Raw genomic sequence first — 16,619 nt, forward strand, 5'->3', positions numbered from 1 at the left:
AACCACCAACTTGTGCGCTGTGCTCTGGAAGGGTGAGTTTATCTCTCGATACTTATTTCATGCATGATCCACCGCAGCTGAACCTCACCGATTTATATTAACAACAAATAATTTCTTTAAATGTATATATTTGTTAAAATATTAGATTCCTTTGATACACTTTGTTCATGTCAAGGCGTGTACTGTAACCATGTTAACCTTGAAGCTGCTGTTTGCGCACCAAGGGCATAGGTTCACATTCCTGCAGTCTAATTCTTTGGGTATTTCCGTAAAGTCACGTAGAACAAAAAAATGTTGTTCTACGTGACTTTACCGAAAGACCCAAAGAATATGAATTCCTGCAGTCACGAAAGCTTTATGTCAAGATTCCGGGCAGTATCTTGTGATGTCAATGACGACAATGAAACTATTTAAAGTATTTTACTTCCTTCTTCATCGTCGCTATAAGAGAGAGATCCTGGTTCAGCATCTCTCTGAGCCACACAGCGAGTGATCCCAGCGAAGACATGGGTCATGGCGAGCACGACTCTCAGTGAGAGTGTAGATAGTGAGCTGCGCTGCTCCATCTGCCTGGACACGTTCGTCTGCCCCTCCACGCTGAGCTGCTGACACAACACACGAGAGGCCTCACTTGGAGAATCCCAGGCTGAGGGACCACGTCCTGGTGGCTCCCACCGTGAACATGGAGGAACGACAGTGCCGGGAGCACAGACAGAAGCTCATTCTTTACTGTGAACAGGATGAGAGCCCGATCTGCCAAGTCTGCACCATCACAGGAGACCACTCCGATCACAGGTTCATCACATTTGAAAAAGCGAAACAGACAAGACAGGTGAAGTGTAATGTTCCGTTGTAATCCACATTGTTACAGGAGGTTGAGAGATTCACATCAGTAAGTCGTGACCTCTCACTTCGACCAGGTGAGCTCCTGTTAAGACCAAACGTCCCTTTACAGGGAGACCAAGGTAGAGGTGGCAGGGTGGCTCAGATGTCAGAAAAATTGAGATCTTAAAGCTAAAATCTTGAGTTGGAATCTCGTTGGACGCTCATGGTTTAAACCGTCTAAGCCCAGTCAAAATTTAACATGTCAAATCATATTTTGTATGAGAATTAAAAATATTAGTTTGATTAAGTGAGCAACGTCCCTATGCATCATAGGGCGTGTGAGAAGCCGCTACACCCATCACTGGAAGAGGTTTAAAACATTTTAGAATTTAAGTGATATTTGTCAATGATGTTGTCTCACGGGATATTGCATTGCACCAAGGTAGTTCCGATTGGATTATTCATCTCAATACATGACACGGATAGTGAAGTCGGGATACAATTGTGGGAAGAGTCAAAATATGAATGGAGACGTTTGCAGAAATATAATGATAACAGTAGTGTGTATGTGTTTTTAACTTCTTTCATAGCCAACTGTGCTAATCAGAGATGCACGATGATGATCTATCAGTGATCTACCAATGACAATGGGCAGCACCGCGTATTTATTTATTTATCTACCATACTCAGGAGGAGCTCAGAGTCAAGAAGGAGGGGAGGGAAGAGAAGAGGAACATGGCGGCGTCATGGACACGGGCACTCAGGGATGACTACCGGCACTTGGAGGTACAGAAAGAGACGGCAGCGGCACAATTCCCTCTTCTGGTTTTCCTAAGAATCATATTTCATTAAACCTTGCTTTCATCATTGACGAGCACTGCCCCACGCATCGGCGCGGGATATAACGTTTGTGAATTGCAAGCAATTACAACTTGCTGGCTGTTTGTCTGCCCAGACTTCTTTTTAAGCCCATTTATTTGAGCGCATAACATTTCTGAAACGTTAATCTTCAATTAAAAATTGCTTACGTGTATTTTTACACATCAGTGGAATTTGTATTCAACATTTGGGAAACATTATGTCAGGTTTACGAAGGCTCGATTTGCATCAAACGTTTACGACATGAATATAAGGCCACCGCTGAACGACACAGAACTTAATTTACGACGCAACTTCCAACATGATAGCAGTTTTGGTTTAGGGGGGACGGAATCTATCCACGCTGGACAAAGCGTTGACGACTTGCCCTGTCGATTCCTTTATTGATCACAACCACGAAGCTTGCCATGGAAGCTTCTGACCCCCAAAAAATGGACAGCACCAACTTAGCCTGAGTGCAAGGGAGAGTGGATGTGAGTATTGCCTTCGAAATCAGCATAGTGTCTATTTCAGCACGTTTTCACTTAAAACAATAGAGCAATGTCACGTGTATTTGTTCTGTATATTCGCAGACCTTTGACACACTTTTCTGGGATTGTCATCGGCAAGAGAGAGACGATTTAATTCGTGTTTCTCTCTGACGCACTGTTTGGGAGGTCCAGAATGGGACGGACGGACATACAGATGCGAATGATACCCATAGAGATGTATTTAATTTTCCACAGATAGACACTCAGAAACGTGTAGCTACAGACAGAAGTATTTCCTATACTACCCATGTCTATGATATTTTCCCCTTATATTCCATTGTCATTCTCCCTGTGCTTTATATGTTCACGAGCTCCCAAAGCACACGTCACTCACCTCCGTGTACATAATCGAGGGATGGTAACAATCATTGCCTTACAACACCACATTGCGTCGTTACCTTATGAGTGAATCAATAACTCGGCACTGTCTGTGTAGGAGTCTCTGCGTGGGATCAAGACGCGGATCAGCCGAGAGTTTGAGCGCCGGAAGAAGGAGGAGAGGGAGGCGCTGGAGCGCGTAGATGAGGAGGGCCGCTCCATGCTGTCCCGCATTCAGGCGGACATCGATCACTATGAGAGCAGAGCAAGCGGCCTGGAGCAGGAGATCAACCAGCTGCTCGCCGCCCTCGCCGTGCAGGACCCGCTCTCCTTCCTGCAGGTTGCCCCACCTCCATTTACTCGCCGCGGTGGCTAGGAGATGTTAACTACCTCGCCTGATATGCAGGAGGTCGTAGGTTTGATAATAACCATGATGTCTGCTGTATATTTGGAGTTTGCGCCTCTCTCTCTCTCCTCGTGGATGCGTGGATTTTAGATTCAACATCATAGGACCTCCTTTGCCAGTACCAAAAATATGATAACAGATTTTTCTCCTTTTTACTGCAAAAAACAGGTGTTGAGATGTTAAAACACCAAACTGAAACCTTTTACAAGGAATCATGTCTGCATTAACCACAATGCTTGTGGTCAGAATGCAAAAAAAATACTCTGATAATATATGCATTGTCCTTGAGACTGATTGGTCCACACCAGAGACAACTTTATTTTGAGCCTCGTCTCAAACGGTGTCAAACCAGAGGACGCCAAAAGGCGTACAGCCCAAAGACAATACACTATCAGAATAATGAGAGCTCGGGGTGAGCATCTGAGGGGCTACCTTAGTGTATCAGGTGTAAGGCGCAGTTACCCCCTTGTGTTAATAAGCTATTGTTAAATAAATTACGTGTTGCCTCAGAGAACTCTTCTCTGGTTATTGAACCCACGACAACTGGCGTCAGAAGTGGCCACATTAGCTAGTATGGAAACTAGAAGGAAAGTTCGTACCAAAAGCCCGGGAAAAGACAACGGTGACTCGGTTGCCGTAGGGCCAACGAACCCTGGGGTGGACGGCGAGTTTCTGCCGGCTGAGCTGCAGCCAGCCCGACCACCCGGCGGATCGCCGACTTCAGGGGGTGCGCTCCAAGCTGCGCACTCCCATCTTGCCGAGCTTCTCCATGCCGCATCCAACATCCTTGAAAACATAAATCGCGGGGGGCCGACGGCAGAGGAGGAAAGCAGAGCGGGTCTACGACCAACAGCCGCTCCCGCCACCGGGCCGGCTTAAGATTTAGAAATTCCCGCCCCAGACAACACAGCTGCCGCCGCAAGCAGAAGCCAAGTGCACCATGGGAGCAGCCCAGACCAGAGTGCCGCATCGTCGGCGGCACAACCAACACTGGGGGCCGCCGTCTTGCCGCCTGTCAGTGGCATAAAGTTCGAAGAGGAGCGGTGGACTACGGGGCGCGTGCCATCTGTCCAACAACGAGTGCCCCTGTTAAAATAATTCTCCATGGTTGGGGGCGATTGGGCGGCATTCCAGCGCCGGTTCCTCGCCCACTGGGAGATGGCAGGTTGGACTGAGGAGGAGGCGATATGAGCGCTTCTGGCTGCTTTGGACGATGATGCCCTCGCTGCCCTTATCACCGTCCCAGCTGGCACTCCACCACATGTCAGCGATCTATGGGCCACCCTCGGACATGCGTCACCACTTCGCTGCTCGACGTAAGGGTGAGACGGAATCTCCGCTCGCATTTCGCAGCGCTCTGCTGTCCCTGGTGAAGACCGCTTTCCCACAGATGGACTGTGAGGGCATTGACGCCCTTGTGTTGGATACATTGTTGGTGCTGGCACGTGATCGTCATTCATGCCGTGGATGATGAGCACATGTGCTCCCTGCGTGCCGCGAAGAGCATTCACGCACATCTGCTGCTGCAAAGAGAACCAAGTCTCGCTGCCTGCTCAATGACTGTGGAGTCCTGCGGTTCGCTGGACGACACACCACCCAACCAGGCCTTCGCGACAACTCAGCCTGCGGGTTGGAGGTCCAACGAACATCCTCAAGACGGGACTTCCACCAGCGGGGACAAGCTCCTCCATGGCTGGAACCAGCCTTCGTCACCTGCTATAATTATGGCCTGCGGGGGCATGTGTCGTCGGGCTGCCGAGAACCTCGACATCGTGCATCCAGACCCTGGCGTTTGGACGCTCGAGCACCCAAGGCTTCGCAGCATGCTAGGCAAGTCGCGGCACCACACATGTTCAGCCCCCGCTTACACCTCACTGCGTCGTGTCGCATGTTCACCAGGCAATGGGCGTCGGGGGGCCGGATTGTCTTAGCTCTGACCGGGCACTCCAACCTGGTCAGTGGTCCGAGCTGGCCCATAGGGTTGTTTCTGCGGCCGTGGGATCTTCCATCATTATAGACTCTATCGAGGGTGTTAAATTTTGTGTATTGGTCAATACCAGGGCGTCAGCGACCATTATTTCGGACCTCATCTACAATATTCAATCCATTAAGCATCGCCCCCTGCAACCGATTGAAATCCGGTGTTTCGCTGCCAATGGGGGATCGCTCGGCATAATTGCCCAGATACAAGCCCAAATTTGTATTGGCGACATTAAATTGCCCAGTCCTGTCTTGGTCTCCTCTTCCCTCGCTGTTCCATACCAGCTGGGGACAGACTTCTTGGCGAAAATGCCGATGAAGATTCTCATCGATCAGGGTTGCATCGAGCTTCCCTAAGGCCGACACATGGCGTTTCTGCCCTCCCCCACGAAGTTACGCACAGCTTGCACTACTGTGTAGGCGTTGGTAACCCAGACGGTGCATATTCCGCCGGGCGCGCAGATGTTAGTGCCCCTTCGATTGCGGAAACCCTTTGCCTCGGGGGCGTCGGACAATGGTGTTTTGTTGGGTCTGTCGAATGCCGCGGTTAGGGGGTTGGACCTGGTGGCCACACAGACTCTGGTGGATGGTAGTAGGAACCCGTTCATCATGGTACTGAATGCTGGGTTGCGACCGGTCGTCGTTTATCAGGGGACCGTACTCATTCACGTGACACCGGCGCCCCTGGGAAACCCGGTTGTGGGCTACGTGGGTACCATACCTAGGTCGCAGAAGCGCTCGGACCCGGACGACGGTTGGTTAAATTCGCTCTGCTTGGGGGCTGGCGACCTGTCCGAGTCACAGCGGGCCAAATTACGTGCACTTTTACAGGAATTCTCCGACGTCTACAGTAAAAGTAAATTCGAATTTGGCTGCACTAAATTACTGCGTCAACACATTGACACGGGCGACGCTGCTCCCATTAGGCAGAATCCATTTTGGCTCAGCCCGGCCAAAAAGGAACATGTCAAGTTGTCCGTCAATGACATGCTGGCGGCGGACATAATTTCCCCATCCACCAGCCTTTGGGGAGCTCCCATCGTGCTTGTAAAAAAACACGATGGCACTTTGAGGTTCTGCATCGATTTTTGCCGTCTCAATAAAATCTCGGTAGCTGACGCATACCCGCTTCATCGTATGGACGAATAGCTGGACGCCTTGGTGGGGGCACGTTATTTCTCTATGTTGGACCTATTGTCAGGTTTCTGGCAACTCCCCCTTGATGACAAGTCCAAACCCAAAACCGCCTTTTGGACACCACAGGGCCTTTTCGAATTCAACAAGTTGCCCATGGGCCTCCACTCGGCACCAGCGACGTTCCAGCGGCTAATGGAACTGGTCCTCGCTGGGCTCCAGTGGGACTCATGTTTGATTTATTTAGATGATGTTATCGTCTTTAGCCACACTTTCGAGGAGCATCTCGAATGCTTGAGGGCCGTATTCATGAAAATGCATGCCGTTCAAGCCGCAGAAATGCCACCTTCTGCGAAAGTCTGTGCATTACCTGGAACACATTGTTAGCTGGTCAGACATTTCCACTAACCCCGACAAAATGAGGTGAGTCAGCTAGTGGCCGACTCCTATTTCAGTGGGAGAGGTGCGTAGCTTTATTGGGTTTGCTTCGTATTACCATCGCTTTGTGACTGACTTTGCTTCGATCGCAAAACCCCTACACGCCCTGATGGCCAAGGGTGTTAGATACCACTGGGGGAAGGAGGAGGAGGCTGCATTCTGATCATTGCGAAATGCCCTGGTGAATGCTCCACCTTTGAGTTACCCAAACTTTTCCGAGCAACACCGACATCGGCGGGGTGCTTTCACAGGTCAGCGGCCGGGTCGAGCGTGTAATTACTTATGGCAGCAGGGTGTTGTCCCTGGCTGAGCAACGCTACTGTGTTACTCGCTGTGAGTTTTTGGCAATTGTGTTTTTTTATCCAGCAATATCGGCCATACCTGTACAGCAGGCATTTTACCGTTTGATCAGAGCATGCAGCATTGCAATACGCCTTGCGCGTTGACCAACCATCCAGTCAACTCTCCAGATGGCTTGAGGTCCTTCAGGACTCCAATTTCATGGTTACCTACCGCAAAGGCAGTCGACATTCTAACGCCAATGCTTTGTCTCGGGACCCTGTTGAGCCAGCTGGTCGGGACGACATGTTCGGCCTGACTCTCGCTGAATCTGGCCTTCTCCAAATGGAGGATGCATCCCTGCTTACCTTGCATCGCCGCGCAGGGCACTTGGCAAACGGTCGAGAAGGTTTTGATTCCCTTTTCTTGTGCAAAGGTCTCCTTATTAAATGGGATGGTAGATCCCATTCACACAAAATTGTCGTACCCTCTGCCCTGTGAGGTAGGGCAGTTTTGGCAGCACACGAGCGTTTATTGCACCTGGGGGCTCACAAAACCCTCGCCATGCTCCAGCTGGATTTCTTCTGGCCGGGCATGGATGTGGCTGACCTACTCATGGGCTGCACCCAGTGTGCATGGCGGAAGCCTCCAGCGAAGCCATCGTGCCCGCCCTTGCAGTCTAGCAAGGTGTCCTGCGTCAACGAGCTTATTGCGTTAAACATCCTGTGACCTTTTCCTACCACACTTAGGGGTAACAAGTACCTGCTGGTTGGGGTGGAGTATTTTACACACTGGCCCATGGCCTGGCCACTCCACATCCAGTTGGCAGCAGCCATCACTGAGGCCTATGTCCAGGGCTACGTCCTCGACAATGGTGCTCCTGAGCGGCTGCTGACCGACCAAGGAAACATTTCTCAAGCTCCCTGCTGCATGAAGTGTGTAACCTTTTGGGCACAAAAAAGGTCCGTACCTCACCGTACCACCCACAAACCGAAGGTATGGTAGAACGTCTGCATAAGATGCTCACTTCTATGTTGTTCCACCAGGTGGGTGACTCCCAAATTGATTGGGATCCACAGATCCCCGGGGTCCTGGGCGCGTAAAGGATGGCTCATCACGTGGCGACCTCTAAATCTAAACTGGTGGATCACTTGAAATTCAACATATAGAAATTGGCTGAGATGCGGGAGGCCGCTATTAAAAATTTGGACTCTCGCCAGAGGGCCAATGAGAGGTCACATGCCCTCCGGTTGAACACGCATGTATGGGTCAAGGGGGACAATGCCTGGCTCCATTATCCCCAGGTGCCCTTGGCGACATCGCCTAAGTTGCTCAGGCCCTGTAGGGGCCCAGTTGAATTTGTCCAAGTCGTCCACCCCCAGTGTGACAAGGTCAGATGGGGCAGACGTTGCTGGTTCATCCACCTCTCGTGCCTTAAACCCTTTGTCGCACCGCATACTCCCACATCACTTACACACCATGGGGGCCAACCATGTGATGTGCCCGACAACCCTGGGAATGCTTCCGTAGCACCTGACTCTCACCAAAGTCATGATGTTCCGGCCCCAGATGGTGCAGGAGTGACGGCTCAGTGCCCATCCATGCCACCCACTCCTGATGTTGAACACGCAACCGGGCTGCCAACTGTACCTACAGATGAGACGGTCGCGTCCACTCCTACGCCACACCACCCTGTCCCTTACGTCGGACCGGCTACGCAAATGCTCACAAAAACCATGCGTTTGTCGTGACCTTTTCACCCCACACACCCACACACGCGCTGCACCGACCACTTACCTTGATAACCGCCGGTTCACCTCGGTCGGTGAACGTCACCTGTTTCATCTCCGTGGGTCGCATGCATCGTTTTTGCCATGGTTGGTGTGTTGTGGTGGGTTGAGTGTATGGCCGCTCGCGATTGTGTATATGTGCATAATGTATATTTGTCCAGGTGGGCTGGGGTATTTATGTTGGGTTCTTTGTTGTTGTTCATTTTGTTATTGACGAGGCACATGCGTTCCGATTTTGTTGTTATAAAACTTTATTAAGGGGATAGTTGACAGCCGGGATGGCTGAGTGCTACGAGGGGGGTGGGTGATGTAAAGGTATTATTGGACGAGGATGTGCCAACACCATACAGTTAGCCAGTAGTACCGGTCATGAACCAATAGGGGGCAGAATAGGGGCTGAGCCCCAGTGTTAAGGGACGATGGCCCACAGGGGCCAACGGTAACCCCTATGGAATGGCATGCAGACCCCAGGAGGGGGCTGGGGATGACATCACCCCCAGGACCTGTTGGAAGGTTCAAGAAGGAAGGTGTGGCCACGGTGGAGCAAGCCACAGCTCTGTATAAAAGCCTGACCTCTGAACGGTCCCGGAAGTCTTCGTTCACCCAAACATCGAAGAGCCTCCTGAAAAGAAGATCCCAATTGGCAGAGCAGTACCGTTGGCTAGGGTCGGCTCAAGCTTATACCACTGAAGACCCAAGCTTCACTCAAAAAGGGTGTAGGTTAGCCAGTGAGAGGCGTATTAGTCCAGAGGGGATACCTCCTTAGTGGGGTGTAAGGCGCCGTTACCCCTTTGTGTTAAGAAGTTATTGTTAAATATATTACGTGTTGCCTCAGAGAACTCTCCTCTAGTTATTTAACCTACTACACATATATTATCAGAGTATGTTTTTTGCTTGCATTATGACCACAAGCATTGTGGTTAATGCAGACATGATTCCTTGTAAGAAGTTTCAGTTTGGTGTTTTAACATCTTAGCACCTGTTTTGTTGCCAGGAAAAAGGGGTTAAAACCTATTATCATATTTTGGTACTGGAAAAGGAGGTCCCATGATGTAGATGCTCATCCCAGCTCTCATTACTCTGACAGTGCATTGTCTTTTGGCTGTACACCTTTTGGCATCCTCTGGTCTAACACTGTTTGAGACGAGGCTCAAAAGAAAGCTGTATCTGGTGTGGACCAATCAGTTTCATAGACAATGCATATATTATCAGAGTATGCTTTTTGTTTGCATTCTGACCACAAGCATTGTAGTTAATGCAGACATAATTCCTTGTAAAAGGTTTCAGCTTGGTGTTTTAACATCTTAACACCTGTTTTGTTGCCAGAAAAAATGAAAAACCTATTATCATTTAGAATTTGCTGCTATACATTTCCACGTGATAAGCCACTTCGTTGAGTAAAAATTTCCGGCAAGGTTATTTCTGAAACGTAGCTATGTTGCTCAGTGGGCCTTACTTGGTAAGGTATACAAAATATGTTTATAATAGTTTATACTCACAGCCTTGGTTTACTAAAGTGTTTATCTACGACCAGCAGAGCAAACCGCCCTGTGAGACGTTGACATTGTTGGCAATCTTATTTAATTGGTTTTCGATCTGGGAATAAGCGGCAGTATCCAAAAATAGACGCGCGTTTGCTTCCGTGTGACATTCAGACCTGGACTTGTCCAGTACAACATCGCCATTTACCTCGCCTGGTATGCAGGAGGTCGTGGGTTTGACCCCAACCCTGACGATGCCTGCTGTAAATTTGGAGTCTACGTCTCTCTCTGTGATCGTGTAGATTTTTTTCCAGTTCATCTGGTATTTCACTCCACATTTAGAATCAACATCACGCATTCAGAGTATTTGGCTGCTATTATAAATGTCCACATAAGCCAGTTCGTTGAGCTATCATTTGTGATAGCCAGCTCGTTATTGAAAAAAGTGTGACATAGCTAAGTGGGCCTTACGTTGTTTATTCAGAGTTCAAAAAAAGAGTTGTTGAACATTATTTTTTCAGCTGCAAAGAGTGATTTTCTCCTATTCTTTGGGTCTTTCGGTAAAACCAAGTAGAAAAAAAAAATACCACGACGTTTCGATCGCAACACAAACAATCGTCATCAGTCCGTGTCCAGTTAAACGAGCCCTGTGTTTGATTTAAAAAAAATTAGGCATCCACTGTACGCCCATCCTTGTGGAAGAGGTACGTGGATGACATGTTTGTCATCTGGCCACATGGACGACCAGTTCTGAACCAATTCCTCAACCACATCAATTCCATACACCGCGCCATCAAATTCACCAAGGAGGTAGAAAATTATGGCAAGATACCATTCTTGGAAGTCCTAATCAAAAAGAGACCAGATGGCTCAATGAGACATTCTAGTCTACAGGAAAGCCACCTATACTGATGCCTACCTAGAACTTGATTCCCAACACCATCCATTCCAGAAGAATTCCCTTATGAAAACTCTACACCATAGAGCTCAATGCATCTCCAACCGTGAACACCTATCCAGTGAACTCAAACACATACACAAAGCTCTCAAGGCGAATGGATATTCTGACTACACAATCCGCAAAGCCATCACCCCAACCATGAGGAAGGAGCCATCTGAGGATTCAATCAAAACCATCACCTTGCCTTACATAGCAGGGGTAACCAAAAATATTTCCAAAATCTTGAACAAATACAAGATCCAGGTCCGATGTCACACAGTACATAAAATTCGTAATCTGATCCCATCTGTGATGGACAAGATCCCTGACATGCAATATACCGGCTTCCACAAACTAAGCTGTGTCTGTGGCAGTAGTTACATTGGGGAAACTAAGCGGCATGTCTCGGACCGTGTTTGTAAACATAAGGCCGATCTGGAACACGGAGGGACAAATGCCTCTGCCGTGACTGATCATTGTTTCAATGTGGTGGGCTCACACGAAATTGATTTCTCTAAGACGAAGGTACTTTGCAAACCCACTGACCATTAACAAAGATTCGTTCATGAAGCCATCCAAATATACAGACAAAGACACAATTTCAACCGAGAGGATGGGTACAAACTTAGCAATCATTAGAAGGACGTGATCAACCAGTTTAAGTCTTAACTGGCTGTGATGTTCCAATCCTGCTACCTTCTGATGTTAGTTGTTATTTTCGGTTCTCAGATTTTTCATTAGCATACTAATCTCTCACATTAACATAGCCACCTCAACACTTTCGCCGTGGATGCAGCTCTCCAATCTTACATTAAAAGGCAATTTTTTACCTGGCATCCCTTTAATTGGTGGAAACCCACCACCAGCGCCGTTGTTGACCATCAGTTACATTAATTATAGCTGCCCCGCCCATGCTGCTGACACTTAGGCTACGCCCATTTTAAACCTTCATAAACATTTTGATTTAAAGCTTGCGTGACTGCAGGGATTCATCTTATTGGTTCTTTCGGTAAAGTCACTTAGAAGGGAAATAATAAAATAATAAAAATAAAACATAATAAAATTAAATTCTCACGACGTTTCGGCCGCAACACAAGCAGCCGTCCTCAGGTGAAGAACAGAGCTGTCTGAAAAACAGCGTCGATTTGAACACTGCTAAGATTGGCAGCGTATATTTAAGCTGGGTGGGAGGAGCAGAGTGCCTTGACAAACGAGTTTACATATCAACAGAGGAATTTAGCATATTGACGCAAAAGAACTGCAACTACCATACAATAAACCAATATGAAAAAACGAAATACAAACTACATCAATATAATCAATGTGTTCAATATAATCTCCAATAAGCTGAGCTATTAACATTAAGTAACTGGGTATAAACTACAAGGTATAAACGACAGCTCTGTTCGTCACCTGAGGACGGCTGCTTGTGTTGTGGCCGAAACGTCGAGAAAATTTAATTTTATTATGTTTAATTTTTATTATTTTATTATTTCCCTTCTACATGACTTTACCGAAAGAACCAAGAAGACCTTAGTAAACAGTTTGCCTTTAGAGGCTAACCCCTTTGCCCTGATGATGACCGCTTGTATTGCGATCAAAATGTCGTGTTTTTATTTTTATTATTTCTATCTACGTGTATTTACTGAAAGAACCAAATAATATAATTAGAATAGGCTTAACAGTACAAAGGCAATGCAAGTGTCAATGTATTAACAGCCCTGGTTAAACAGTGATGCCTTGCAATAAGTATCTGTTTGGTGTTTGAACATCTTAACACCTCCTATTTTTATTGCCAAAAAGGATTAAGCCTCTTCTTAATTTTTTCATCATATCGATATTGGCAATTAGGTCCCAATGATAACTCTGTTTTTCACAATTCTCCGTTTACAGGTATGTATTAATTATCTGATGTTGCGCTCCACTGTAAGTGGTAGGTGACTGTGTGGAGGTGGGGCATCTGTTTAGGATTAAATGTTAATGTGAAATGCGTGTTTGTGTTTTTCAGGATCCCCTGCATGAGAGTCTCAGGTCAGTACCAACCCAGACTCAAACTCGAGCTCTGTCTGCCACCTGGTGGACAAATCAGTGAACGATCATGATGTGTATTCTTTGGTTAATTCGATAAAGTCACGTAGATAGAAAAATTATAATAAATAAAGTTAATAAAAACTAAATAATTAAAATAATAAATAATACAAAAACTAAAACCACTAATGTAGACTGTAGCCTGGTTCTTAACCTGAGTGGGCGTACTGGCAGTCTATAATGCAGACTTATTCTTGGTTCTTTCAGTAATGAAAAAAAATTAAAATGTGATTAATAATAAACCCAATTGTATGAAGTTGTATCCCATATTGTCCGTGTGCAGAAAGACATGGACCCACATTAGACTATGTGTGTCCTATGCTGTGAATGGAGGGACTGCACCCTCCATAAACTCTGCGTGTCCCGTGCTGAGTGCAGGAGCTTGGACTCGCAGGGGATCCAGGATGCGCCTCCTCCTGCCACATTCAGTCACCAAGAGCTCACAGAGGCCATCTCGCTAGGAGGAGTGAATACGATGCGCGTGGCTCTAGTGTGTGAGTCTCTCTTTCTCTGCACTCTGCACTAATCTCTGTCAACATCGTTCATTACAAACACAACGATGCAAACCGGCATCGCCTGGTAGGCTGCTGCAATTTGTTTCAGACAGGTGGCGTGTCCTTGGGGCGTGTATCTTTAAAAAAAAATATTTTTAAATCCTTTATATTAAGTTCGCTTGCTTGCTTGCTTACGACCGTGCAAATTTTTCGGTCGTTTTTTAACCCACTTCCCGTGATCCAATCGAGCTGACATTTTGCACACAGACTCGTTGTGCATGACAATGTATTTTCGTGAAAAATTTTTTCCAAAATTTTACACTTTTTAGGAAAAAATAAATTATATTTAATTACCAATTGCTTAATGGTGGCAGTCATTCATCTGACACATAGGTGGCAGCCATCTCAAGCCAGAGGACGAGAGGACTCTAGCCGCCACGCATATAAAGGATTTATAGTGAAAAACTTTGTTTTTACGGGTTAATTTTACCAGATATGGTCCACTGAGCTACGTGGCTCTTTTTCAGACAGGAACTGACCACAAATGACCGCTCAACAAAGTGGATTATCACGTGTACATTTATATTGCAGCCAAATGATCTGAACGCTAGACGTTGAGTCTAAATGTGGAGCGGAAAACTGGTGTGCCTCCGCTGGTTGTAGATAAACCCTCTGATTAACCAAGGCTGTGAGTATAAACTATTACATAAACAATTACCTTACCAGGTAAGACCCACTGAGCTATATAGCTCTGCTTCAGAAGTAACCTTGCCAGAAATTATAACTCAACAAAGTGGCTTATTCCATTGGAACCTCATTTGCCAGTAAAAAATATGATAATTGGTTTTTTACCCTTCTCTCTGGCAACAAAACTGACACCTTTTTTACAAGGAGTCTGGTTTGCATAGACCACAATACCTGCAGCCATAATGCAAACAAAAAACATAACTCTGATAATATATGCACTGTCCTTGAAGTTGATTGGTCCACACCCGAGACAGCTTTCCTTAGAGCCTAGTCTCACATGGGTTGGACCAGATGACGCCAAAAGGCGCACAACTTTGAGTTGTCAGTTTTGTTGCCAGATAGAAGGGTAAAAAAACAATTATCATATTTTTTACTGGAAAATGAGGTTCCAATGGTGTAAATGCTTACCCCGAGCTCTCATACTCTGATGGTGCATTGTCTTTGAGTTGTGCGCCTTTTGGCGTCATCTGGTCCAACTCATGTGAGACTAGGCTCTAAGGAAAGCTGTCTCGGGTGTGGACCAATCAACTTCAAGGACAGTGCATATATTATCAGAGTTATGTTTTTTGTTTGCATTATGGCTGCAGGTATTGTGGTCTATGCAAACATGACTCCTTGTAAAAAAGGTGTCAGTTTTGTTGCCAGATAGAAGGGTAAAAAAACAATTATTAAAGTGGCTTATTTTGCAGAAATGTATTGCAGAAATTTACTCTAAATGCTTGATGTTGATTATAAATGTTGAGGGAAAAATCGGAGGACCTGGAAAAATATCGACGTGTCCACGAGGAGAGAGACGCAAACTCCAAATATACAGCAGACATCAGGGTTGGGATCGAACCTATGACCACCAGCATACCAGGCGAAGTAGTTAACATCTAGTGGATCGAGAGTAAGTCCAGTGATAAATACAGGCACAGGGACACAGAGTGAAACACTGTATATATAGTCAGCGAGCAGCAGCACCTATGAAAGCCGACATGGCACACGAGGGGGTGGCTGGCCAGCACCACACCCGGCCGCCTTTGTCTCCCTCGTGCCGAATGTTTATACATCACACCAGCAGAGGGCAGTGCAGCGTGAACCTTTGTTGTACTGTACCTCTAAGCTTCTACGTTCATGATCCCCACCATCGCCAACGCGCACCGACGAGAGAGGTGAATTATGGTAAAATAACCACCCCTAGGACGTGCACGGCACGGAGGTGCTCATTTAGCAGCGGAGTGACACAATATCTGTGCGTGGATGTGATTGTGCGAGGCTGTGGTAGCTATTGTACAGGCGTTGTGTTTGTTGAGAGACGCTGCGAGAGTGGCATTAACATCGTGGTGCTGGCATCAACACCACTGTCCACTACCACTGCACACACGCCCATGGTCATATTAATATAGTACTCCTTGGTTCTTTCGGTAAAGTCACGTTGATATTATTAAAATAGAAAAAATCAAGACGTTTCGAACACAACACAAGCGTTCGTCTTCAGGCGAAAATGGCGAGAGTAGCCGCGATGTCTGCTGCAGCGCAGCAACAACACAACAGACAACACAACACCAGCGTGTGTGTGTACACGCCACGTGCACTGTTCATGCCTCCACTGCGCACGCGCCGCCGTGACCGCAGTGCAGGCGTCATCGCTGTCTTCACCACAGATGGACGTTCGCCAACTCTGGACACAAACTCAGCCCACGACCGCCTCCATATTTCCTCGGATCTCAAGATGGTGACAGTGAGACGTGTCCCCCAGGGTCGCCCCCAGCACCCACTCCGCTTTGATCTCTGGGACCAAGCCCTGTGCTCTGAGAGCTTCTCATCGGGTCAGCACTACTGGGAGGTGGACGTGGGAAGCGCGAGGCTGTGTCGGATTGGAGTTGCGTACGGGACGATCCCACGGAGAGGGAGTGGTAATGAGTGCCTCCCGGGAGTGAGTGACGTATCCTGGTGTCTACAGAAAGTTGGTGACAGCTTCTCAGTGCTGCATGGCAAGGTGGAGACCTCACTATCGGAGCTGAAGTCTCCGCGAAGAGTCGGGGTTCATCTGGACTGGGACGCGGGGCTGCTGTCGTTTTACAGCACTGACTCCATGGTGCCGTTGCACTCATTTCACCAAACCTTCACTCAGCCCCTACATCCTGGGCTGTGGGTGGGATGGGTTAAAGTTGGTGACTCGGTGACGATTGTGGATCTGAGTGGTGCATCCTGAGAGAGGTGAACGTGAACAGCGCAGAGGGCAGACAACACGACACATGGCGCTTGCTATCCTCGTCGCCATCACGCACAGTGCCACGCCCTTGGC

At 47.5% G+C, this 16,619-nt stretch overlaps 1 protein-coding gene across 3 annotated transcripts; it reads left to right on the forward strand.

The window, feature by feature from the left end:
- Positions 1-270: 270 nt before the first annotated feature.
- LOC144732988 (tripartite motif-containing protein 14-like) lies at positions 271-16,557 on the forward strand. 3 transcript variants are annotated; one of them, XM_078614664.1, is made up of 6 exons: positions 271-832; positions 1,516-1,611; positions 2,671-2,892; positions 13,009-13,031; positions 13,467-13,582; positions 15,947-16,140. In XM_078614664.1, the coding sequence occupies exons 1-6, from the start codon at positions 683-685 to the stop codon at positions 16,048-16,050; spliced, it is 711 nt and encodes a 236-aa protein (XP_078470790.1). In that variant the 5' UTR covers positions 271-682; the 3' UTR covers positions 16,051-16,140. The 3 variants fall into 3 exon arrangements, with proteins under 3 accessions (XP_078470790.1, XP_078470788.1, XP_078470789.1); XM_078614662.1 differs by having other exon boundaries at positions 294-832; positions 15,976-16,557; XM_078614663.1 differs by lacking the exon at positions 271-832 and adding an exon at positions 857-920 and having other exon boundaries at positions 15,976-16,557.
- Positions 16,558-16,619: the final 62 nt, after the last annotated feature.

Source organism: Lampetra planeri, chromosome 45, assembly GCF_965212315.1.
Source record: "Lampetra planeri chromosome 45, kcLamPlan1.2.h2, whole genome shotgun sequence".
Lineage (NCBI taxonomy): Eukaryota > Metazoa > Chordata > Hyperoartia > Petromyzontiformes > Petromyzontidae > Lampetra > Lampetra planeri.

Coding starts and splice junctions, on each gene's coding strand:
- LOC144732988 (XM_078614662.1), top strand. CDS start 683: ATGGAGGAACGACAGTGCCGGGAGCACAGACAGAAGCTCATTCTTTAC. Junction 833..1,515: donor AAGCGAAACAGACAAGACAG/GTGAAGTGTAAT, acceptor TACCATACTCAG/GAGGAGCTCAGAGTCAAGAA. Junction 13,583..15,975: donor GATGCGCGTGGCTCTAGTGT/GTGAGTCTCTCT, acceptor TCTTCACCACAG/ATGGACGTTCGCCAACTCTG.